The sequence below is a fragment of the Micromys minutus genome (assembly GCF_963924665.1).
Source record: "Micromys minutus genome assembly, chromosome: 5".
Classification (NCBI taxonomy): Eukaryota; Metazoa; Chordata; class Mammalia; order Rodentia; family Muridae; genus Micromys; species Micromys minutus.
Window position 1 is genome coordinate 40,582,478 of NC_137974.1, and position 25,159 is coordinate 40,607,636.

Consider the following 25,159-nt stretch of genomic DNA (forward strand, 5'->3'; position numbering starts at 1 on the left):
TGCTACCCTGGACTGTGTGGCCTCCTTCCAGTTTAGAGCTGTCCCTGTGTCTGCTCTGCACCTGATACTTCTTCCTGAGGCTGTAGCAGTGTTGCTCCTAAACTCCACCCAGGTCATAGTCTAAGTCAGCTTTCTAAACAGATCATTCTTCACTGCCAAGATAATAACCCCCATACCCCAAAATCTTACCAATGATTCCTCTTCCCTGGGTCATTTTGTATTATTCACTTTCCTGTTGTTGATACACAATACCATGATAGAAGCAGGTTGGCAGAGGCCAGGTTTATCTAGCTTTACAATACCGGGAGGACAAGAGCATGACAGCAGACAGGGATGGTGACCAAAGCAGCAAAGTGAGAGTTCACAAGTTCAACTAGAAACAGGAGGCAGGAGGGTTCAGTCATGCTGACAAAGGCATAGTCATTAAACTCTCAAAGACTACTTCCTTTAAGGCTATGTCTCCTCCTTAAACCTATGTAAACAGCTACATCAATGCAGATTAAGTATTCAAATATTTGAGTCTAGGGGACATTCTCACTCAAAAACAACACAAACTTTAGGTATTTCCTGGTATTTCAGGGTTTTTAACCCTAGCACTCGAGAGGCAGAGGCATGGTGATTTCACTGACTTTGAACCCAGCCTGGTTTACAAAGAGAATTCCTGGTCAGCATGGATATATAAAATGAAGCTGCCTCAAAAAATCGGAGTGTGTGGGTTGAAAATACAATTTTTGCTTCCCTCATGAGAATATAGATTCTGAAGACTTACTGTTAGACTCCCATGTCTTCAACAAATATCTTATGAATAATAGATACTCACGTTTTGGATAAGCTTTGTGCTTTGTGTATTGAAACAAGGACAAAAATGTTTGTAATTGCTTTGCAATCCTGGGGACTCACTAGACCAATGTGCCTTTAACTGGAGAGAAGGGAATTGCGATGGAGGGAAGGAGGAAATAAGCAAGAGAGGCAGGCAGGGAGGCACTAGGACCATCGGGCCACCAGGAACAGCGGAGACCCAGAGACACAGGCCTGTGAGAAAAGGTTATGGCTAGCCAGGGGCAGAAAATTCTTGGCAAAACTCTGGAAAGTGCGACCCTGCCCTGCTTGATCCAGGGACCAGAAACCCAGCATTGGGCCCTCTGTTCTCAACCAGCAGCTTTTGGATGAAGAACAGGTGCTCAGACCATCCACGATCAGGAACAGCAGAGATCCAGGGACACAGGCCAGGAAAAAGGCAAAAGGGAGAACCAAACACTGACAACAAGATGGCAAGAGGAAAGCGATTGAACTTCAGGAGAAATCTGTCAGAAGAAACTCTCAATGCTTAACATATAAGCTCCAAACACAAAAGCACCAATATTCATAAAAGAAACCCTACTAAAGCTGAAAAAAATACATTTCACCCCACACAATAATAGTGGGAGACTTTAATACCCCACTCTCACCAATGGACAGATCATGGAAACAGAAACTGAACAAGAACCCTGTAAAACAAGCAGAGACTGAACCAACTGGAATTAATAGATATCTACAGAACACATCATCCTAAAACAAAAAAAAATACACCTTCTCCTCACGGTACCTTCTCGAAACTTGACCACATAACTGGACACAGAACGAGCCTCAATCAATATAAGAAGATTGAAATACTCCCATGCATCCTTTCGGATCACCATGGTTTAAGGCTGGTCTTTAATAACAAAAAAGACAAAAAAAAAAAAAAAAAAAAAAAAAGCCCACATACACATGGAAACTAAACAATGCTCTATTAAGCAATAGCAGGGTCAAAGAAAAAATGAAGAAAGAAATTAAGTATTTTCTGGAATTCAATGAAAATGAAAACACGACATAACCAAACCTATGGGATGCAATGAAAGCAGTACTGAGAGGAAAACTCATAGCTCTGAGTGCTTCCAAAAAGAAACTGGAGAGAGCATACATTGGCAACCTGACAGCACAGTTGAGAGCCCTAGAACAAAAGGAAGCAGATACACACAAGAGGAGTAGATGGCTAGAAATAATCAAAATTAGGGCAGAAATAGACCTAATAGAAACAAAAAAAAAAAAAAAAAACCATTCAAAGAATCAACAAAACCAAGAGCTGGTTCTTTGAGAAAATTAAGAAGATTGATAAACCCTTAGCCAGACTAACTGGAGGGCAAAGAGAGATTATCCAAAAAACAAAATCAGAAAGGAAAGTGGAGAAATAATGACTGAAACTGAGGAAGTTCAAGAAATCATCAGATCCAACTATAAAAGCCTATACTCAACAAAGCTGGAAAATCTGGATCAAATGGATGAATTCCTAGACAGATACAAGATACTAAAGTTAAACCAGGACCAGGCAAACCATCTAAATAATCCCATAACACCTAAAGTAAAAGAAGCAGACATCAAAAGCCTCCCAACCAAAAAAAAAAGCCCAGGTCCAGATGGGTTCAGTGCAGAATTTTATCAGACATTTATTGATGACATAATAACAATACTCTCCAAACTATTCCACAAGATAGAATCAGATGGAATACTACCTAACTCATTTTTTGAGGCTACAATAACCCTATTTCCTAAACCACAGAAAGACCCTACAAGGAAAGAGAACTTCAGACCAATCTCATTCATGAACATTGATGCAAAAATACTCAACAAAATTCTTGCAAAATAAATCAAAGAACATATCAAAATAATCATTCACCATGATCAAGTAGGCTTCACCCCTGCTATGCAGGGATGGTTTAATATACAGAAATCTATCAATGTAATTCACCATATAAACAAACTCAAAGAAAAAAAAAACCACATGGTCATCTCACTATATGCTGAGAAAGTATTTGACAATATTCAACACCGCTTCATGTTAAATGTCTTGGAAAGAACAGGAATTTAAGGCCCATACTTAAACATAGTAAAAGCAATATACAGCAAACTGGTAGCCAACCTCAAACTAAATGGTGAGAAACTTGGAGCAATCCCACTAAAATCAGTGACTAGATGAGACTGCCCATTCTCCTTCTACCTATACAATATAATACTTTATGTCCTGGCCAGAACAACTAGACAGCCAAATGGAATTCAAAGGGATACAAATCAGAAAAGAAGTCAAAATATCAGTATATGCAGATGATATGATAGTATAGTTCAGTGACCCCAAAAATTCTACCAGAGAAATTTTATAGCTGATAAATAACTTCAGCAAAGTGGCTGGATATAAAATTAAATCAAACAAATCAGTAGCCTTCATATATTAAAAGGACAAACATGTGGAGAAAGAAATTAAGGAAAAAATACCCTTCACAATAGTCACAAAAACTATGAAATACCGTGGGGTGACTCTAACTAAGCAAGTAAAGGACCTGTATGACAAGAACTTCAAATCTCTAGAGGAGGAAATCAAGGAAGATCTCAGAAAATGGAAAGATCCCCTATGCTTCTGTATTGGAAGGATCAACTTTTTGAAAATGGCCATCTTACCAAAAGCAATCTACAGATTCAATGCAATTCCCATCAAAATTCCAACCCACCCAATTCTTCATTGAGTTGGAAAGAGCAATGGGCATTTTCATCCTAGAATAGCGAAATCCATCTTCAACAACAAGAAAACATATGTGTGAATCAACTTCCTTTACCTCAAGCTCTATTACAAAGCAATTGTGCTAAAAACTGCATGGTACTAGTACAGAAATAGGCACATGAATCAATAGAATAGAATAGAAGATTAAGAAATGAGCCCTCACATATATGGTCACCTGATTTTTAACAAAGGAGCTGTAAACATTCAGTGAAAAAAGGACAGCCTATTCAACAAATGGTGTTGTCCAATTGGCCCTCAGCATCCAGAAGAATGAAAATATATTCTTTCTTACCCCTGTACAAAGCTCAAGTGTAAGTGGATCAAAGATCTCCACATTAAACCAGATACACTGAAACTATTAGATTAGAAAGTAGGGAAAACCTTAGACCACATAGGCACAGGAGAAAATTTTCTGAACAAAACACCAATGACTCAAGCTCTAAGGTCAAAGATTAACAAATGGGACTTAATGAGATTGCAAAGTTTCTGTAAGGCTAAAGACACTGTCAATAAAAGCAAATGGCAGACAACAGAGTGGGAAAAGATCTTTACCAACTCCACATCAGATAGAGGTCTAATATCCAAGGTATACAAAGAACTCAAAAAGTGAGATACCAGAGAATCAAACAACCCTATTAAAAAATGGGGTACAGAGGTAAACAAAATGTTCTCAACTGAGGAATATGGAATGGCTGAGAAACATCTAAGGAAGTGCTCAACATCCTTAGCCATCAGGGAAATGCAAATTAAAACAACCCTGAGATTCCACCTCACACCAGTCAGATTGGCCAACATCCAAAACTCAGATGACAACAGATGCTGGCGAGGATGTGGAGAAAGAGGAAAACTTTTCGACTATTGGTGGGGTTGTAAACTGATACAACCACTCTGGAAATCAGTCTGGCAATTTCTCAGAAAATTGGACATAGTACTGCCTGAAGATCCAGCTATTCCACTTTTGGGCATATACTCCAGAGACACTCCAATATACAGCAAAGATGCATGCACCACAATGTTCATAGCAGCTCTATTTATAATAGCCAGAAGCTGGAAAGAACCCAGATGTCCTTCAGTAGATAAATGGATACAAAAATTGTGGTACAGTTACACAATGGAGTACTACTCAGCTATTAGAAACAATGACTTAATGAAATTCTTAAGAAAATGGTTGCATCTAGAGAATATCATCCTGAGTGAGATAACCCAGTCACAGAAGAACAGACATAATATGCAGTCACTGATAATTGGATAATAACCCAAGAAAGCTCTGAACACCGCATAATCAATTCACAGACTGTGTGAGGATCTAGAATAAAAAGAAAAGAAAAGAAAAAACCATTATGCTTAATTGTTACACACCAAGAAAACTTTGATTAATTCTGGGATAAATCCTGTCTTATATGTACTTTATGCTCATTGTAACTAGTAAGACCTCAATGCCCACTATCAAACCTTTGAAAAAAAGCCAAACACTGACAAAAATGTATTTATACACTTTTATGCAAAAAAATGCTTAAAATTTGGTCATCTATCTTTGTTTTTTAAAATAAGGGTGTTCAGAAAAAAAAAGAAAGAAAAAAATGCAGACAGGAAGGGAGGGCATGAAAGAGGAGCAGGAAGATTTGTAAATGCTGGTTCAGTTTGTTTTCTATTGCATAGGACACAAAGCTTAGCAGATGCTACCACATGATTAAGTACTGGTGCTGCACTTCTCACTGACCAGATAGGACTTGGAGTGCATGTGTGGTAGTTTTTCATACAAGATTGGATTTTTGTGAAGACTTCATATTTGGGCACTTATATTACTCTAGCATACATGCTAGATATCCTGTAAAGAGTATTAAGTATATGATATTAAATAGAGTGTGATGTAAGTGTAATTAATAATGTCAAAGAGGACTGAAATGCAGAAGCTCCCTCTGGTGGCTTAATTTTTTTTTATATTGTTGAACATTCTTTTATTTTTTTTTAACTTTATTTTAAAAAACAAAGATAAAAGAAAAAAATTTAAACATTTTTGCGTAATGTATACAAATACAATTGTGTCAGTGATTGGCTTTTTTTTTTCTTTTTTTTAAGGTTTGATAATCTTCAATAAGGTCTTACTAGTTACAATGAGCAAAAAGTACATGTAAAACAGGGTGTAATCCGGAATTAGTCAACGTTTTCTTGGTGTGTAAGGATTGAGCATTACATTTTTTTTTGTTGTTATTGTTCTTTTGTTTTGTTTTGTTTTGTTTTTCCTTGGACTTCACACAGTCTCTGAGTTGTTTCTAGGGCAGTCCAAGCCTCTGGGGTTAGCATCCCACTATCAGTGACTGCATATTATGTCTGTTCTTTTGTGACTGGGTTATCTCACTCAGGATGATATTCTCTAGATGCAGCCATTTTCTTAAGAATTTGGTTAAGTCATTGTTTTTGATGGCTGAGCAGTACTCCATTGTGTAAATGTACCACAATTTTTGTATTTATTCGTCTACTGAAGGACATCTGAGTTCTTTCCAGCTTCTGGCTAATAAAAATAGAGCTGCTATGAACAATGTAGTGCATGTATCTTTGTTGTATATTGGAGTGTCTCTGAGGTATATGCCCAGAAGTGGAATAGCTGGATCTTCAGGTCGTACTATGTTCAATTTTCTGAGGTATCCCCAGACTGATTTCCAGAGTGGTTGTATCAGTTTACAACCCCACGAACAGTAGAGAAATGTTCCTCTTTCTCCGCAACCTCTCCAGAATCTGATGTCATCTGAGTTTTGGATGTTGGCCAATCTGACTGGTGTGAGGTAGAATATCAGGGTTGTTTTGATTTGCATTTCCCTGATGGCTGAGGATGTTGAGTACTTCCTTAGATGTTTCTCAGCCATTCCATATTCCTCAATTGAGAACTTTTGTTTAGCTCTGTATTCCATTTTTTAATAGGGTTGTTTGATTCTCTGGTGTCTAGCTTTTTGAGTTCTTTGTATTCCTTGGATATTAGGCCTCTATCTGATGTGGTATTGGTAAAGATCTTTTCCCATTCTGTTGGTTGCCGTTTTGTTTTCTTGACGATGTCCTTAGCCTTACAGAAATTTTGCAATCTCATTAAGTCCCATTTGTTAATCTTTGACCTTAGAGCTTGAGCCACTGGTGTTTTGTTCAGAAAATTTTCTCCTGTGCCTATGTGTTCTAAGTTTTTCCCTACTTTCTAATCTAATAGTTTCAGTGTATCTGGTTTAATGTGGAGATCTTTGATTCACTTAAACTTGAGCTTGTACAAGGAGATAAGCAAGGGTCTATTTTCATTCTTTTGCATGCTGAGTGCCAGTTGAAATAGCACCATTTGTTAAAAAGGCTGTCATTTTTCCATTGGATGTTTACAGCTCCTTTGTCAAAAATCAGCTGACCATATATGTGAGGGCTCATTTCTGGATCTTCTATTCTATTCCATTGATCCACATGCCTATTTCTGTACCAGTACCATGCAGTTTTTAGCACAATTGCCTTGTAATATAGCTTGAGGTCATGGATAGTGATTCCCGCAGATGTTTCTTGTTGTTGAGGATGGATTTAACTATTCTAGGCCTTTTGTTATTCCAGATAAAATTGCACATTGATCTTTCCAACTCAATGAAAATGTCGGTAAGAACTTTGATGGGGATTGCACTGAATCTATAGATTGCTTTTGGTAGGATGGCCATTTTTAAAATGTTGATACTTATAATCCATGATCATGGGAGATCTTTCCATTTTCTGAGATCTTTCTCGATTTCCTTTTTTAGAGTTTTGAAGTTCTTGTCATACAGGTCCTTCAATTGCTTACTTAGAGTCACACCATGGTATTTCATAGTATGTGTGACTATTGTGAAGGGTATCTTTTCCCTAATTTCTTTCTCCACATGTCTGTCCTTTGAATATAGGAAGGCTACTGATTTGTTTGAGTTAATTTTGTATCCAGCCACTTAACTGAACTTGTTTATCAGCTGTAGCAGTTCACTGGTGGAATTTGTTGGGTCACTTAAGTACACTATCATGTCATGCAAAGAGTGATGTATTTACTTCTTCCTTTCTGATTTGTATCCCCTTGATCTCCTTTCGCTGTCTAATTGCTCCACCCAGGACTTCCAGTACTATGTTGAATAGGTAGGGGGAGAATGGGCATCCTTTTCGAGTCCCTGATTCTAGTGGGAATGCTTCAAGTTTTTCACTGTTAAGTTTGATGTTGGATGTTGGTTTGCTTTATATTGCTTTTTTTATGTTTAGGTATGGACCTTGGATTTCTGTTCTTTCCAGGACTTTTAACATGAAGGGGTGCTGAATTTCCTCAAATGGTTTCTCAGCATCTAGTGAGATGACCATGTGATTTTGTTCTTTGAGTTTGTTTATATGATGGATTACATTGATGGATTTTCTTATATTATACCATCCCTGCATCCCAGGATGAAGCCTACTTGGTCAAGCTGAATGATCGTTTTGATGTGTTCTTGGATTTGCTTTGCAAGGATTTTGTTGAGTATTATTGCATCAATGTTCATATGTGAGATTGGTCTGAAGTTCTCTTTCCTTGTAGGGTCTTTGTGTGGTTTAGGAACAAGGGTTATTGTGGCCTCAAAAAAATGAGTTAGGTAGTATTCCATATGATTCTATCTTGTGGAATAGTTTGGAGATAGTGGTGTTATGTCCGCAATAAATATCTGATAAAATTCTGCACTAAACCCATCTGGACCTGGGCTTTTTCTGGTTGGGAGAGTTTTAATGATTTCTATTTGTTTAGGTTTTATGTTATTATTTAGATGGTTTACCTGGTCCTGGTTTAACTTTAGGATCTTATATTTGTCTAGAAATTTATCCATTTCCTCCAGATTGTCCAACTTTTTGGAGTATAGACTTTTGTAGTAGGATCTGATGATTTCTTGAATTTCCTCAGTTTCAGTTGTTATGTCTCCACTTTCCTTTCTGATTTTGTTGATTTGTATACACTCTCTTTACCCTCTAGTTAGTCTGGCTAGGGGTTTATCAATCTTGTTGATTTTCTCAAAGAATCTGCTCTTGGCTTTGTTGATATTTTCAATGGTTCTTTTTGTTTCTATTTGGTCTATTTCTGCCCTAATTTTATTATTTCTTGCCGTCTACTCCTCTTGGGTGTATCTGCTACCTTTTGATCTAGAGCCTTTCACTGTGCTGTCAAGTTGCTGATGTATGATCTCTCTAGTTTCTTTTTGGAAGCACTCAGGGCTACGAGATTTCCTTTCAGCACTGCTTTCATTGGATCCCATAGATTTGGATATATTGTGTTTTCTTTTTCATTGAATTCTAGATAATCCTTAATTTCTTTCTTTATTTCTTCTTTGTCCCTGCTATTGTTTAACAGTGCATTGCTTAGTTTCCCTGTGTATGTGGGCATTTTGTTGTCATTGTTGTTGTTAGAGACAAGCCTTAGAACATGGTGATCTCAGAGGATGCATGGGAGTATTTCAATCTTCTTATATCGATTGAGGCTTGTTCTGTGTCCAATTATGTGGTCAATTTTTGAGAAGGTGCCACAGGTTGCTGAGAAGAAGGTGTATTCTTTTACTTTAGAATGATATGTTTTGTAGATATCTATTAATTCCAGTTGGTTCATAGTCTTTGCTAGTTTTACAGAGTCCTTGTTCAGTTTCTGTTTCCATGATCTGTCCATTGGAGAGAGTGGGGTATTAAAGTCTCCCACTATTATTGTGTGGGGTGAAATATATTTTTTGAGCTTTAGTAGGGTTTCTTTTATGAATGTGGGTGCTTTTGTATTTGGAGCATATATGTCAAGGATTGAGAGTTCCTCCTGACAGATTTCCCCGGTAATGAGGAAAAGTGTCCTTCCAATATCCTTTTTGATAACTTTTGGTTGGAAATTTACTTTATTCGATATTAGAATTGCCTCTCCAGCCTGCTTATTGGGGCTTTTTGCTTGGAAGTGTATTTCCCACCCTTTTACTCTGAGATAGTGTCTGTCTTTGCCTCTGAAATGAATTTTCTGTATGCAGAAAAATGCTGGATTTTGTTTATGTATCCAGTCTGATAGCCTATGTCTCTTTATTGGGGAGCTAAGTCCATTTACGTTAATAGATATCAAAGAATAGTGGTTGCTGTTTTCTGCTATTATTGCTTTTGTAGGTTGAGTTGTGTCTGTGTCCCTTTCTTCTTTTGGTTTTCTTGCTTAGGAGTTTTCTTGTTTATACTAGTATGTAGTTCCCCTTGTTGTATTGGGTTTTCCATGTATAATTTGTTGTAGTGCTGGGTTTGTGTTCAGATATTGTGTAAATTTTGATTTGTCTTGAAATATTTTCATCTCTCCATCTATGGTGATTGATAGTTTTGCTGGGTATAGCAGCTTGGGCTGGCATTTGTGCTCTCTTAGCATCTGCATGATATCTGTCCAGGCTCTTCTAGCTTTCATAGTCTCTGTTGAGAAATCGGGTGTGATTCTGAATCGTCTGCCTTTATAAGTTACCTGAGCTTTTTCCCTTACTGCTTTTAGTATTCTTTCTTTGCTTTGGGCACTTGGTGTTTTGACTATTATGTGTCGAGAGGAATTTATTTTCTGGTCCAACCTATTTGTAGTTCTGAAAGCTTCTTTTATGCTTGTGGTCATCTTATTCTTAAGGGTAGGGAAGTTTTCTTATGCAATTATGTTGAAGATATTTACTGTGCCTCTTAGTTTATACTCTTCTCCCTTTTCTATTCCTATTAACCTTAGGTTTGGTCTCTCATTGTGTCCTGGATATCCTGGACATTTTGGGTTAGGAGCTTTATGATTTTTGTATCTTCTCTGGCTGTTTTGTCTATGTTTACAATGTTGTCTTTGACCCCCAGATTCTCTGTTCCATCTCTTGGAGTCTATTACAAATGCTTGTTTCTGTGACTTCTTTTTTTTTTTTTTTTTTTTTTTTTTTTTTTTAGGTGTTCTACCTCTAGGGTTATCTCTTAGTGTTTTCTTTATTGTGTCAATTTCCATTTTAAATTCCTTCTTCCATTCCTTCATCTCTTTGGTTCTGTTTTCCTCTAGTTATTTGAGTTCTTTGAGTGTTTTTCTTGTTTCCTCTTTAAAAGCTTCTGATTCTTTTGACTTTTCCTCCTGTTCTTGTTTAAGGATCTCTATCAGCATCTTGAGGTATGATTTTAGGTCTGCGTCTTCTTTTTCTGGAGTGATTGGCATTCCAATGTTTGCTGATATTGGAGAGCTGGGTTCTGGTGTTGCCAGGTTGTCTTGGTTTCCTTGGGATATGCTCTTTCACTTTCCTCTTGCCATCTTGTTGTCAGTGATATGTTCTTGCCTTTCCGTTGTACCTGGTCTGTGTCCCTGGATCTCCACTGGTCCAGGTGGTGGATGGTCTGAGCCCATTTCTGGTTCCCAAAGTCACCAGGTGGAAATAGAGGTCCCAATGCTGGGTTCCTGGTCCTTGGATCAGGCAGGGCAGGAGTGCACTTTCCGTGTGCACTTGGCAGTGATCTCTCTGCTCCCTGGCTGCTCGGATCTTTTTCTTACCAGGCCTTAAACTTTGGGAACTGCTGGTCCAGGTGGCAGATGGACCGACGGCTTAATTTATACACAAAGGAAAAAGTGCCAAGTGTGTACCTGTTGACAGTGCCACAGCAGGGTTTCCTCATGCAGCTTTAGCATCTCCTGTGTCCCTGTCTTCTAGGACCTGGACACCCATGGGATTTTAAAATTGTTTTATGGATAAAAGATACTTAAGGACCATGTTTAATAGGTTATCAGTGATATTGGACCCCTGCATAAATGTCACTGCTACATTCTTTACAATGTTTAAATCATTGCTACAGTTTTTACTTCTACGTTTTCTCTGTATTTATTTGCACATTGAAAGTGTGTGAATAATGTCTACATTATTTGCAAAGTGCTAATAACATAGTTTTAATGCAGAGTTTCGTAGTATTGATGAAAATGCCAAACTGCTCTTTCCAGTCTATTTTGGGGGACAGGAGGCATTTATTATAAGTTTTACCTTTCATACTTATATTTTTCTTTCTGAACTTTATAGATGTTTCAGTTTGAAATTTCATTGTGCTTCTGGCTTTAAATAGGTGAGCCTGTTTAAGAACTTCCTTAAAAAAATCAAAACAAATAATACCCTCTAACCACCACTTAAAGCCTCTCTTTATAAATCCCCTCAAACACAAACATTTAAAAGAGAATGAGTCTCTTCTAGAGGCAATCACATAAAACTTAACTTGATTTTATTTTATTAACTTTTATTATTCTCTTTTATTCTATTTGCTATTTGTCCTGGTTACCAGGATAAAGATTCTGGCAGGTTTAATATCTCCTTATCCTGTGCAGGACATCCACTCATAGTCAACTCCTACTCAAGGCAACATGGAAGGACTTTTCCTTTCCCTGACTCTCATTTTTTATGGGTCTTGGCTGAACTGTCAACAGAGAGGGACTTCTTGTTGTTGGCCTGGAACCAGCCAAATATGTCCACAAAGGGTATAATATCTCATACTTTCTTCCATGTCCTATTAGCACATCACTGTAGTCCACAAAAAGAAATTTAATTATATTGAGACTGATATTTAACTGCCACCTCCCCAGATTTCTTCTCAAGGTCTGGTAGAGCTAACTCTGGTTTTACAGAATGAAGAAGATACGATCTGGGAGTTACCTGTGTGTAGACAAGATAGTGTTACTCCAGTGGGCTTTGCCCTTAAGAAGTTTTTTAAAATCACAAGGGCATGAGGCATGAGAAAATGAACTCACTTTTGTTGTTTTAACTGAATAGTCACCGATCAGTCTTCTCCAAGGACTCTGAAACTAGCTTTTCATAGAGTGGAACACAGTACATGATAAAACGCTGTACTGATTCATATTCTATTATTATCTCCACAAACATTAGCCTCATTTCTTATATAATATTTCCTAAACTAAAACAACATCTTTCAGTATCCAAGGTGCTGTGAATTGTTTGTCATTGTCTTATCTGTTATGGTAAATGATTTCACAATCATATACAGAACACCCATTTTTATGCTAAATTTTTAATATTCTGAAAAGTTTGATGTTCCCTTTGTGTTGTATTTTCCTCATGTATATGAGGAAAACAAACCTGTGCTTTATTTGCATGTTTGTGGAGTGCACATTCGTGCAGACAGACAGGCATATGTGCATGTGGAGTCCTGGTGCTGATGTTGGGATTCTTTCATAATTACTATTCATCTTGGTTGAGTCAGAGTCACTCAGTGAGACCCAAACCTTGCCTGACTCCTCTACTTAGCAGGCTGGGCCCGAAAACTAATTGTCTCTGTCTCCTGGGCACTAGCATTACAGTACATCAGACCTGTCCAGCTGACATGTATATGGCACATCAGGATTCTGGAGATCAAGCGTCTGGTCCCTGTGCACATGTGGCCAGCGCTTCCACCTCTGAACTGTCTTCAAAATCATTGATTTGTACTATTTTTTCTATACTTCCTAAGACTACCATTGTTAGAAGAAGCCTGCCAATCAGAGTGAAATGAAAACAAAGGTGTCCTTTGCAAACACCTCAAGATTTTCAGTGGAAATGTGTGGTCTGAAGGGTTGAAAAGGAATGTGTATACAGACAGATGGAGATGCTCGGTTGCTGATGATGACTTCACACTTGGTGGCAGTTCTGCGATTACACCGAGAATGGGAAAGTCAGCTAACTTATAAGAAGTTGTTGCAGCAAATACTTGATTGGAGCAGGAGGAGTAAGATGGCTTAGGAGTGTGGAGAAGAGTCATTTCAAGGTGAAATGGGAACTTGAATAGCAGTGGGAAGCCAGAGATGGTACTTAAAGCAGGAGTTGACAAGCATTACAGAAGAAAACAATTTTTTTCCGGAGATACTTCAGACTGATTACAGGGGAGAAGAGTAGAGGCCAGGGAGGAAGAATAGGAGGAAATTGCAGTATAAGGCAAAGATGAAAATCTGTCGACAGAAGTGTGAGGGTTTTTTCAATAGGAAGAAGGTGTAAGTATTGAAATGTGCCACCCATACTGGTGGAAAGCAAATGTGACAGCCTAAGGCCCTGCTAGCAGATGGTTTTCTGCTCCCTTTCAATAAAATGTGAAGAAGAATTCTCAACAGAAAATCAAGAAACAGGGTCTTTGAAACTCACCTACTGTTCCTGAAATCTTCCATTTGTCTGTGTCTACTGGTGCCTTTGGATACAACTGAAGATATTCTCCAAATTTTTAACTAAAGCTAATTTTTATTTTTGTGGCTGCAACCAATGCAAACATAACGAGTGTGTAAAGGTCACCTTAGGCTGATGTTTTTCAACTCCTTGTATTCCTAACTAGAAAACATGGCTTTTTAAGTAGAAGATATGGCTTTGATTCTAACAAAGCGGGTTGAGATAATATTTCTCCCCACTTGTAAGTTCAAAGCAGTTTGTCCCTCTTCTCCAATCTAGGAAAGAAAAAACCAAGATTCATAGAAGTTTCAAGTTTCATTTTGCCTCAAGCCTCTGTGACCAGCCACAATGAATGATGATTATTTTGAAAATATCACATAATACCTCCGGACATACCTACCATCAATTCATATCTTCTCCTTGGTTTCTGGTACTAGTCGTTGTTGACAACGAATCTTCCTCTTTCTTTCCATTTTGCCACCTAGCAAATATATTTTAGTCCCAGGGACTAAAGTTCATTTTGAACATTTTAATTCAAATCTTTTTACTTCAAATATCCTTTCCTGAGTCCAAATGATTTTAATAGTGTCTACGATCTATGAACACCATTATTGGTTAACTTCAGAATTAATCCCTGCCCCCACTCCGATGAGGATACTAGAAGTTTTAAACTGTATTTTGCACTTAGCAGATAATTTTATCAGAAGTTAAACTTACACAATGCTGTCTGGTGCATTTGTAAAATTTTCACTTCTGGATTTTACTGTTCAACTTGCCAAACAGTAGAAGCTTTTATCTAATAAACACATTCTTAGCTTTGAAGAACTCCCCCAAGAACTGTCTGCTGCCTACTCTGCCAGAATAATTTCTTTTTGCTGTTTGCTGTCCAAACTTTTCCTTTTCTAGGTGAAACAAAATGGTAGCTGCATTCTGCATCAGACCAATGTTGTCTTACATCTTCCTCTTCAGGGTTTGTCTTTCTCCTCAGCATGATCCTTTGCTCTGAGATGATTATTGAATAGGTTACATTATCTATTTCTGCTATGACAATCTTCTTCCTTATCTGGCTTCTGCTCCTGACTCTGGATGCTAGTGTTTCTCTGCAGGCCTGCTCTTCTGCCTCTCCACATTTTGGCCATTATCCTGCTCGTAATGATGTGAAAATATCAATTTCCTGCTTGATAGTTTTTCCTTACATGTTTTTCTTTTTTAGACCTTTGTATCGACATCAAATGGCATTCCTTGTTTCCACACCAGGAGAAATGTTATATTATATTCTATGCTTTTTTTTGTACCAAATGTATTTATAAGTAAGATATTATAATAATATTTTTGTGTTCCTCTTGGTAATTTAGACTCTTCTGAAACATTTGTGTTTGTGTTTTCTGTCTTTCAGTCTTTCAGTTCATCCTTTGACTTGCTACCCAGATAAAACTTCCTGAAGTACTTTCTCAAGCACCTCAAGTACAATTGAACTGACCAGTTCCTGTGCAGCTGCAAGCATGCTGTTGGGTTTAGTGTTGTCCTTCAGTTACAGTCACTGAAAACAGCAGTGGTTGTTTTATACTGAATTTAGTTTAACTGTTTACATGGATGTATCTCCATCAGTTGACGTAATAGTGTTTAATAAGGGCTTATTTACAAATTTGCTTTGTAAAAACACATTTCAACATGCCTTTCCCTAACAGGCATTCAAAGTCTCATACATATGCAAATGAGTACCTTTGGGGGGTAATCTCATGTTTTTTTTCATTTGTCTACAATCCCAGAAGAAACACACCCAGAAGACAGCATTATCTATCTCCAGGGAATTTTTATGTCTAAATCTATATCTATATCTATATATTTAGATATTAGAGATATAGATATAGAGATATATAAAGATAGAAATATAGAGAGAGATAGATAGATAGAGAGAGAGATAGATGGATAGATAGATAGATAGATAGATAGATAGATAGATAGATAGATAGATAGATATAGTATGTGGGGTGTGGTGTCTATATGCAGATGAGGGCAGGCACAAGATAAGGCAAGGCCTGAGATTGGGCAGTGAAAAAGAAAGGTGGATGGAGAGTTTTTGAGAGGCAGGAGAGATAGAAGAAGAGGAAGAAGAAACCAAGATGGAGGAGGAAAAGGATGACCCACCCCAGTGTAGGGTTTTAAATAACCATAGGTAGCTATGAATATCCTATAAGGAATGGATAATTACAGGACAATTTGTCTTTTCTAGGTGCAAAGTTTAAATCAATATCAATTGGCTCTGAGTTTATTATGTGGTCATTTTGTGGAGTGAGAATTTACTGATATAAATCTGATTCATAAAGTACAAGCCTCTAGAGTTTTGATGTTGTTGCATTACTGGGAATTGTGACTATAACCACAGGGGACGGATACTGGGAATATGAGCAGAGTCCACAGCAGAGAGCGGCAAGATAGGCAGCCACTGTATGGAGCTAGCCATGAAGGTGAAGGTGGAGAGGCTGCCAGGGACAGAGAGTAACCTGTTAAGACAAAAGTCACTTACTTTTCATCTCTCCTGAAGTTCAGCACAGGAGCCTCACAAATGTTAGAAGTAAAATAAATATGAATGGGAGGAGGAAATATATACATAATTAGTCTAATACCTCAATGTGGAACAATCAAAGAAACAGAGAATTTAATAACTTTGGAATAAACTTGCATTTTCACCTCATGTATGAGACCATCAAGTTCAAAGAACTTTTGTCCTATTTTTAAGGACTCAGAACTAAGAAGAAAAATTAGACAACACGTAAAACCTCCTGGTCTGGTAGAGGGCTTTTGTATCTGTTTTGAACATGCTGTTCCCTCTTGAGCTGCATATTATCATGAGTCTTATAAATACATTAAATGCTAAGTTAATTTTCCAGTGATAATGATGTAAACTTTGTAAATTATCATTGCTATTATTGAAATTATATTAGTATAAGAAAGAAGGTTTAGAGGACTTATAAAATGAGATTTCATAATATTATACAATATTACATGTATTTGTTATCAACAAAACATGGTAGTACAAGCCTACCCATCCTAGCTGGTTGATTGAGGCAGGAGAATAGTGAGTTCAAGGGCAGCCTGGGTGACTTGGGACCTTGCCTCAAACTAAAATGTACAGTCAGGCTGCAGATATAAACTCATCATAAAGTGCTTGTCTAGCATGTATGAGAACTTCTGTGTATTGCAAACAAACAAACAAAAAAACCCAGCAGACTTGCTGTCCTTTCTCAGTAGATATTTACTTTTAACCTTAAGACTCATTCAAACTTGAGTGCATATTCATCAATGATTAACATTATCTCAATTAAATGTAAACCACAAAGAATATCTATTTTGGTTAAGCAGTCCTGTTTATATAAGCAATTTAGTTTTTACTTTAATTCTTGATATTTGGATAGTTTTTAAAAAATATGTATTGTAGCCTCTATCAGTATGCCTGGAACTGGTTCATTATTCTTGGCTCTGAATTCAAATACATTGATTCTCATTGTTAAAAACCGACAAGCATTATAGGTATTGAAAGCTAATGTTGAAGTATAAGGGCAAACATACCATTGTTTTGTGGTCTCAGGAAAGCTAAGCCAGGTATGTAACTACTTTCTGATGTTTTCTGTTTGACAGGTGAATAAGATTTGTGGCCATCCTGTCAGGACACCCACACAGAGCCCCCGCTGCACTTTGGATCCGAGCAAAGAGAAGCATGGAATGAAGATGGCTGCAAGGAACGGGGAAGAGACGCTTGCCAACAGAAGAAAGTAAGACATTTGTTTTACAACCAGAAAGAGAAAAGAAAGTAAGCCGTTAATTCTACAAGAGAATAGAAAGTGTTCATTAAATAGGCCCAAATGTAGTATGGAAGGGAAAAGAATCAGCAGCCATTTTACTTCATTTAAAAATGTAGTGGCTCATGGGCTGGAGAGATGGTTCAGTGCTCAGAAGCACTTGCTGCTCTTGCTGAGGACCTGAGAAGATGTAACTCTTGTCTCCAAAGCTTACTGCCTCCATCTGTTCTTCTAGTCCCAGTCCTGGGAATTACTACCCTCCATACACTCTAATTTAGGCCTAGAATATTTTCAACCTCTGAGACTTTCTGCTGAAAACACTCAGCCTGGCTTGCTTCTTTCTGAACTCGGGCTGGCTGATTCAACACAGCTGTTCTGGCTCAAACTCCTCTCTTAGCTTTGTAACTCAATCTGGCTTGTCTCTCAGGCTTTGAATTGCTCTGCTTGTTCTCAAACTAACTCTAGCAATTCTTTCTAATCTTCTAGCTCCTGCCCCCTTCTGTCTTTACCTATGTCTAACTTGTTTTCTCTCTGCAACATATCTCTGTACAACTACCCTTGGTATAATTGTCTAATCCTTTCTGCTCTCTCTCCTTTTTGACCCAACACTTCATGTAGCACCCCTTTCTTCTCTTTCCTATTCTGCCAAATGTTTCCTAGATTTGTCACTTTGTCACTCAGTAGACTTCACTTTAAAACATAGGTGCTTCCTTCTACAAACTAAATTTACCCTCATTGCTTGGGAATAAAAATGTATATTAAGGGAATGCCTATATTCCAGTCAGAGGGATTAAGGGTATATGTTGAGGCTGAGCTACACCACAACTAGAAACAAGTTTCTCCAGCAAATATAATCTTGGGGTTCACAGTGTGATTGATTAAATATTCTGCAACACACCCATATCAGGCTAATCACAACCACCTGTAACTGCAGCTGTTGAACCTGCATGGCCCAACGATCAGGCATCCACTTACACAGAGACACAGATAGACTGAGATGTTTAATTAATTAATAAGTCCAGCATACTGGGATCATTCTGCAAGTGGGACAGAGACAACTCCTGACCCCTCTGGCTCCTCCAATCCTTCCTCCCCATCTTTTGCAGGGCTCCTACTTAATGTTTGGCTATGGGTCTCTGCATCTCTTTCCACCAGTTGTGGGATGAGGCCTCTCTGATGACAACTGGGCCAGGCACTGGTCTGAGTGTAGTAGAATATCATTAGGAATCATTTTGTTGACTTTGTTTCCCTGCCAACTATGTTTGGTCCTATCCTGGGTCTCTGGGCATCCTGCCTCTGACTGCTGGCCATGACGCATGGACACTGTCTTTGCATGCACTGCAAGCTGGACCAACCCTATCTGTATGAGCTCCCCCCACGTGTCTTCCAATTCTAGCCATCTGGAGCAGTACTCTCTCCTTTCACACTTCTTTCTCCCAACCGATCTCTTCTGTTTCCACTCCATCCCATCCCTGACTTCCAGTTTACACACAAAACACTATTTTTCCCTTTCCCAGGGAGAATCATGCATCATCCTTGAGCCTTCCTTGTTATTTAGTGTCCCTGTGGATTGTAGTGCGACTGTCCTTTGCTTAACAGGTAATGTACACTTATCAGTGAATACATATCATTTTCGTCTTTCTGGGTCTGGATCGCCTCACTCAGGGTGATATTTTTCTCTGCTGTCCTGCTTCTCTTTGGGATTAGTACAGGGGCAGTATGTCACAGTGTTTAAGGGATGTGCCCTACATTAAACATTAAAGGTCTAGTCAGTTTTCACTCAGCTCACATTTATATTTCACACATAGGTAGTGACTGTGTCTCTGACTGGCCTGTGGTTGTGAACCCCAGCTTGCTCTGAGTCTTGCTTTTATTCATTAGTTCTTACTACAATAACTTTTCTTTGAGGTTTTTGCAAAATTTCGTAACTCACTTTAATACTGTTGTTTACCAAAAATTCTATAGTATGTTCTTCCAAATAGGTTCTATAATCATGTGGTTGGGTTGGGATTGGACTTAATTTCAACTGCATTGTTGGTTTATTGCTATATATGTGGTGACTCTTCTGAACTTAATTTCTGATAGGCCAGAGATGGGACCGGGTTTTCCATTTTGTGATTATATTATACACTAGAACCTCCATGTCTTCATGAAATTTGCTACATCTGTTCATCTCACTTGGACTATATACTATTACCTAACATTTAGATGGTCTCTCTGTAAGAAGCTATCATTCATACCTACAGGAGACATTTCTGATTATTTATGGTAACTGAGAGGCAAACAGTATGTCCATAATAAAAAAATAGAGATATGGAAATGTGATAGGTAAAACTGGGCAGCATTATGTATCAGAAACAGTGAGCATATTTCCCTTTGGCAAAAATGTGATGGAAGAGGAGAAGTGTGAAAAAGCAGAGGAAAGAAGAAGGGGTGGTGTTTCTGTACACTAGAAGCACATGAATAGGTAAAAGCACTTGGCAGTTCTAAACACCTGTTTTCCAATGCAACAAATCAGAAAAAGAAAAAGTTAATCACTCATAAGATATGCCATGTAAACATTAAGGAGTTGGAAACAGACAGGCTAGTTTTTCTTGGAAATAGAAAAATCCAGTCTATGTCAGTCTTTGCATCATGGAATCCCCCCAGCCCCCAATACCACCTTCACTTTAACTGTAATGAAAGAAACCCTTGTGTTGTGGTGATAAAACACCATGGCCAAAGCAACTTATGAAGAGAATTTATTGGGCTTTCAGTTTCAGAGGGATAAAAGGCTATCGTGGCTGGGGTAAGGCCGGAGACAGCAGTCATTGCAGGATCAGGAAGCTGAGACATCATATCTGAGGCATAACCATAAGTATAAAGTGGAAGCCAAAGCAGAATACAAAATCTGAGTCCTACCCCAGTAATGTGTTTCCTCTAGCAAGGATGCACCCCCTCAACTTCCGCAAACACTGATGGGAGACCAGGCGTTCACATGCCTGAGTCTGTGAAGGACTATTCCCATTCATGTCAGCATATTCTTCTTCCCGGAACTCACGGGCTTGTGGACATTCATAACACACAGTCTATTCGGCCCAACCTCAAAAGAACCAAGGCCTTTCTCAGTACTAAAACTTTCCGAAAGCCCAGAGTGCAGAGTCTCTTCTGATACTCACAGCAATCTCTTAATTGTGACCCGTGCACAACTGAACAATTATATCGTCCCATATGCAGTGGTTGAGAATGTGCATTGCTGTTCTAGAGTGGATGGCATAGTCAAGCAGTACTAGATCAGGAGAAACCAAATCCCAGCAGGGCAAGCACCAAATACGAACCCAGTGCCCAGTGACTAGGACTTCAGCTCCAGATGGCTTAGACAGCACTGTCCCCCATTTCAGCTGCTGCCTGCCACTGTACATTTCTCCCTCTGGCTGGTTCTATTGCCTGAACTCCTTACTCTTTGGCACATATCTCATGGCCACTGGCATCTCTCACATCCTGGAGACTCCACTTGAGACATGGCTTTACTTTCACATGGTGGCCTGTGGTGGCCTCCACACAGACTCCCTGGCTGCATGCTACTTGGCCTCAGTGGCTGCCTGAAACCGTTGAGGAAACGGAGTCCATGATTCATTTGCTCTTATGTCCTTCATGCCTATGCTACTGGTGACACTGCTAAATTTGGCCGTCAGTTTGGGATAGACCCTGCACACTTTTAGCTTGGTCAAACTGCCAGGCTGACAGGCCGCATGGTTTGAGGGGCTTAACTTTGTATGCAGATGGAAAATAACACGTGCTGAAATTTGTTCCGTAGTCTCACTGTGCCCTCTGTGCTCTCACTATGTTCTCTGCACTGTTAGTGTGCCCTCTGCACATTCACTATGTCCCATGCACACTTACTGTACCCTCTGCACACTCACTTTACCCTCTGCACACTCACTGTGCCCTCTGCACACTCACTATGCCCTCTGGATACTCACTGTACCCTTTGCACACTCACTGTACCATCTGCACACTCACTATACCCTATGCACACTGTACCCTCTGCACACTCACTGTACCCTCTGCACAGTCACTATGCCCTATGCACACTCATTATGCCCTCTGCACACTCACTATGCCCTATGCACATTCACTATGCCCTCCACACACTCACTATGTCCTATGCACACTCACTGTGCCCTCCACACACTCACTATGTCCTATGCACACTCACTGTGTCCTCTGCTCTCTTATTGTGCCCTGTGCACACTCACTGTACACTATGCATACTCACTGTGCCCTCTTCACACTCACTATGTCCTGTGTTCTCTCACTATGCCTGCCATACCCTCAGTGTGCCACCTGCCTAAAGACCACATCCCATTTAAATTCCTTCCTCCTCCCCCTCTGACCCAGTCTTCTCCCCATAGACCATTATTTCTCTTACCCTCTGTCCATATTCAGTTCTGGCCCCAGGTCTAGGGATTCTGATCTAGAGATATCCGAATTTGTGGAAAGCATCCTGAATAAATACATACCAAATATAAATTAACAGAGCATCAGCTTTTAAATAAGTTCATGGTCCAAATTCTAATCAATTTTATTCTCTGACATTTTTCTTCAATATTCATTACAAGCAAGAACAAATCCTCTCCTGATACATTTATGTGCTTTCTCTGTTCTACCATTTGACAGAGAACAATTTGCTTATTAAATATGTCTCTGTGTAACAATTGTGCTAAGGCTCTTTATGGACTGTGTAAATCTATCTATTGGAAAGAAGAGAATTAGGATGTATAGTGGGATTGTGCTTCATGTAGTATGACTGCATAGACTCAGTTCTTCTCAGTTTTCATATCATCCCAAAAAACTGAGCTAAATGAGCCCTGAAAGTTTGATGGAAGCTAGGTACAGGGGACACTATAGCCATGGGAGGAAGGAAAGGCGAGTGTTCCTTTAATTGGCTAGAAAGTTGTCAACCTTTTCTCATTTGGTCAGAAACCAAATCTTCACAGTGCTAAGCGATGCTTGACGCATATAGTAAGCCATCCCTGGCAGAGCAATTTTCCCTGTGGCATTTCCTGTTCCCAGCCTGATTTCTGGAAGTGAACTGGTAAGAATAAGCTATTAGGAAGCTTAAGTCAGTGATAATTAGCTGTACATTATTATTTCAAAGTGCTATGGCTGTGCCAATTAAGTGGGTAATTAGGAAAACCCCAGGACAATAAATTAAGACACAGCCTCAACACCAGGGTCCCATCTGTTTGCCAGCATGCTTTCCAATTACCCAAGTTTCTCAATGCAGAACACATGATGAAGAGACTATATGTGCCTTGTTTACTTGGGTGAGAGAGGCTATCCTAGGTGCTTAACAAAAAAATAAGATATTTATTATCACGCAGATTTTGGAGCTCAAGTAGGAATCCGACCTTTTGTATAGGTGTATATTCAATGTTTGAGAATGCCATTGGTAATTAAAACAAATTATATCTGGCCTATATATATATATATGCCTATATCAATTAGATGTAGAGAAAATTATACACATACTTAATAAGGACACTAAATCTGGTTGAGTTTATGATCAAGATAAATAGAATAGTTTCACATTAAATGGGTCAGTTAATTAGAATACATGAGTTTATAATTACTGAAACCCTATTATAATACATTATTAATTAAATAAGTAATTCTATGTAGCACACTGGCTGTATTTAATTTTTTTTTCTTTTTAGGTGTTAAATCAATCTTGGGACACACTGGGCTGAATAATGTATTGGCAATGTAAATACTCTGTAGATGAACATATACACAGGTCAGAGAAAAGGAAACTGAGAATTTACTATCTCTTATAATAATAAAGAGAGCACTTTACAACCTGTTTCCTTAAAGGAAGTAAGCCCTTTGAGGTGGCATTATTATTTATCACCTGCAAGTTTAATTTAGTACAATGCAGGTCATGCTCTTTTGAATGAAAAAATTTTTGTTTAATTTAAAACAGCACTTAGAATGTGGTGATACAAAGTAAGTCCTTCCAGGGCAAGCCAGGCCCAGCAGAGCTTTAGAGAGGGCATCAGAGGTGAAGCCAGAGCTGCCACTCAGGGAACAGAGTCACCACCAGGCTAGAGTCAAGACCTACATGAGTAATAAGGATGTGGGCCTGCAGGCAGTCAAAACCCAGGCCCACAGGAAACCCCTAACACCAGAAGGCACAGCAAACATATGGCAAAAGTTTAGGCTCCTGCTTCTTAACCTTTGGGGGGAATCATGTATCCCACTGAGAACTGATAAAGCATTCCCAGAGAAAAGAAGGCTTATAAACAAACACAGGAAGAGTATTGTTGCATTGGAAAGTAATTTGCTCCAGCTGAAACTAATATTAAAGAAAAAAAAATGATGTATTTTCAAAAGGAGCCATTTTTAAAATTTATTTTCTCTACACTCATGGGAGACTTCAGAGCTCTTATATGAGGATATCTTTATTGGATCCTAAGCCACAGCCATAAATAACTATACAAATAGTAAACACCCATGGTCCTGAAATGAGAGAAATGGTGTCCAATAGTTAATGTGAATGTACATTAAAACTAGGGTAGGTTTTGGATATGACTATGCACATACATATAGGGTTTTATCCTTTTTCTTCTCTCTCTCTCCTTCTCTTTCTTCCTCTCCCTCTAGACAAGAAATTTGAAGAAAACTATGAGGCTATCCTTGCTAAGTTAGAACTTTCATAGTTTGTTTGTATGGACTATAGGCTTTATGTCAGGGAACATCACAAATACTGGAAGATTTTCTTGTTCTATTGATGCTCCCCAAAGTACTGCTCATTGTGTCAATCTGGGAGGTAATAATGCACTTGTCATGTTTAGGATAAGAGTAGTAAGAATAAAGTTTTACATATTTCACAATATAGAAAAAATGAGAAAATCTACTTCACATCATAGGAAGACGACCCTTTACATGGAACAGTTTTCAAACTTTCTCCAATGATTAATAGGCTTCTTAGATATACCTGTGGCTTTCCATGATGTTTATAATATAACTGTCGAGTTCTTTTATTTGTAAGGCTCAAAATATCACTCTGGAAACAAACCAAACTGTGAATAAAATTCTTGCCAGATGACACACCTGAAAATTCTTTCTTTTTTCTCCTTCCTTTGTCCTCCTTCTTCCTTCTTCCTTTCCCTTTCTTCATGTCAAAGATGGGAATCTTCCCTCTCTTAAGAAAGTCCACAGACATCTGCCATGTTGAAAAGAAATTCAAATTAAATCCCTTCCCCCCTTTTCCCTGCTAAGACTTTTAAAAGGTGGTAATTCAAGTTTGTGCAATATTGAAACTGATCACTTCTGTGAATTTATAAGTTATTTCCGGATTTTTTACAGGGCGTATTGGGGGATAAACTTGTTCTGTTTGTAGAAACATTTGTATTTGATGCATTGTGGTCATCCAAACATCCAAGCACTCCCTGTTAAGCTTTGCTTGGCAGGGTAAAGAATATGTCTAACACTGTACATCTGTCATTGAAATGTTCTAAGACACAACAGTCCTTCACCAGGAAAAGGGAGAACAGGAAGAGATAAAAGATGATGTAACAATGTAGGTTTCTATTACTGGTTAAGGAAATAACAAAGTTGCCATTTTCCAACTGTCTTTAAAACAATACAATAAATGTATCCATAATGCCTAT

At 38.5% G+C, this 25,159-nt stretch overlaps 1 protein-coding gene across 1 annotated transcript in view; it reads left to right on the forward strand.

Moving 5' to 3' along the window:
* The window catches only part of GPC5 (glypican 5), a gene marked incomplete at both ends in the record, with an annotated part of 1,421,492 nt that overhangs the window by 304,903 nt on the left and 1,091,430 nt on the right, over positions 1-25,159 (forward strand). Inside the window, one exon of the mRNA XM_080916837.1 lies at positions 17,344-17,477. Within this exon, the coding sequence (XP_080772963.1) occupies positions 17,344-17,477 (134 nt within the window). The remainder of the gene's footprint in view (positions 1-17,343; positions 17,478-25,159) is intronic.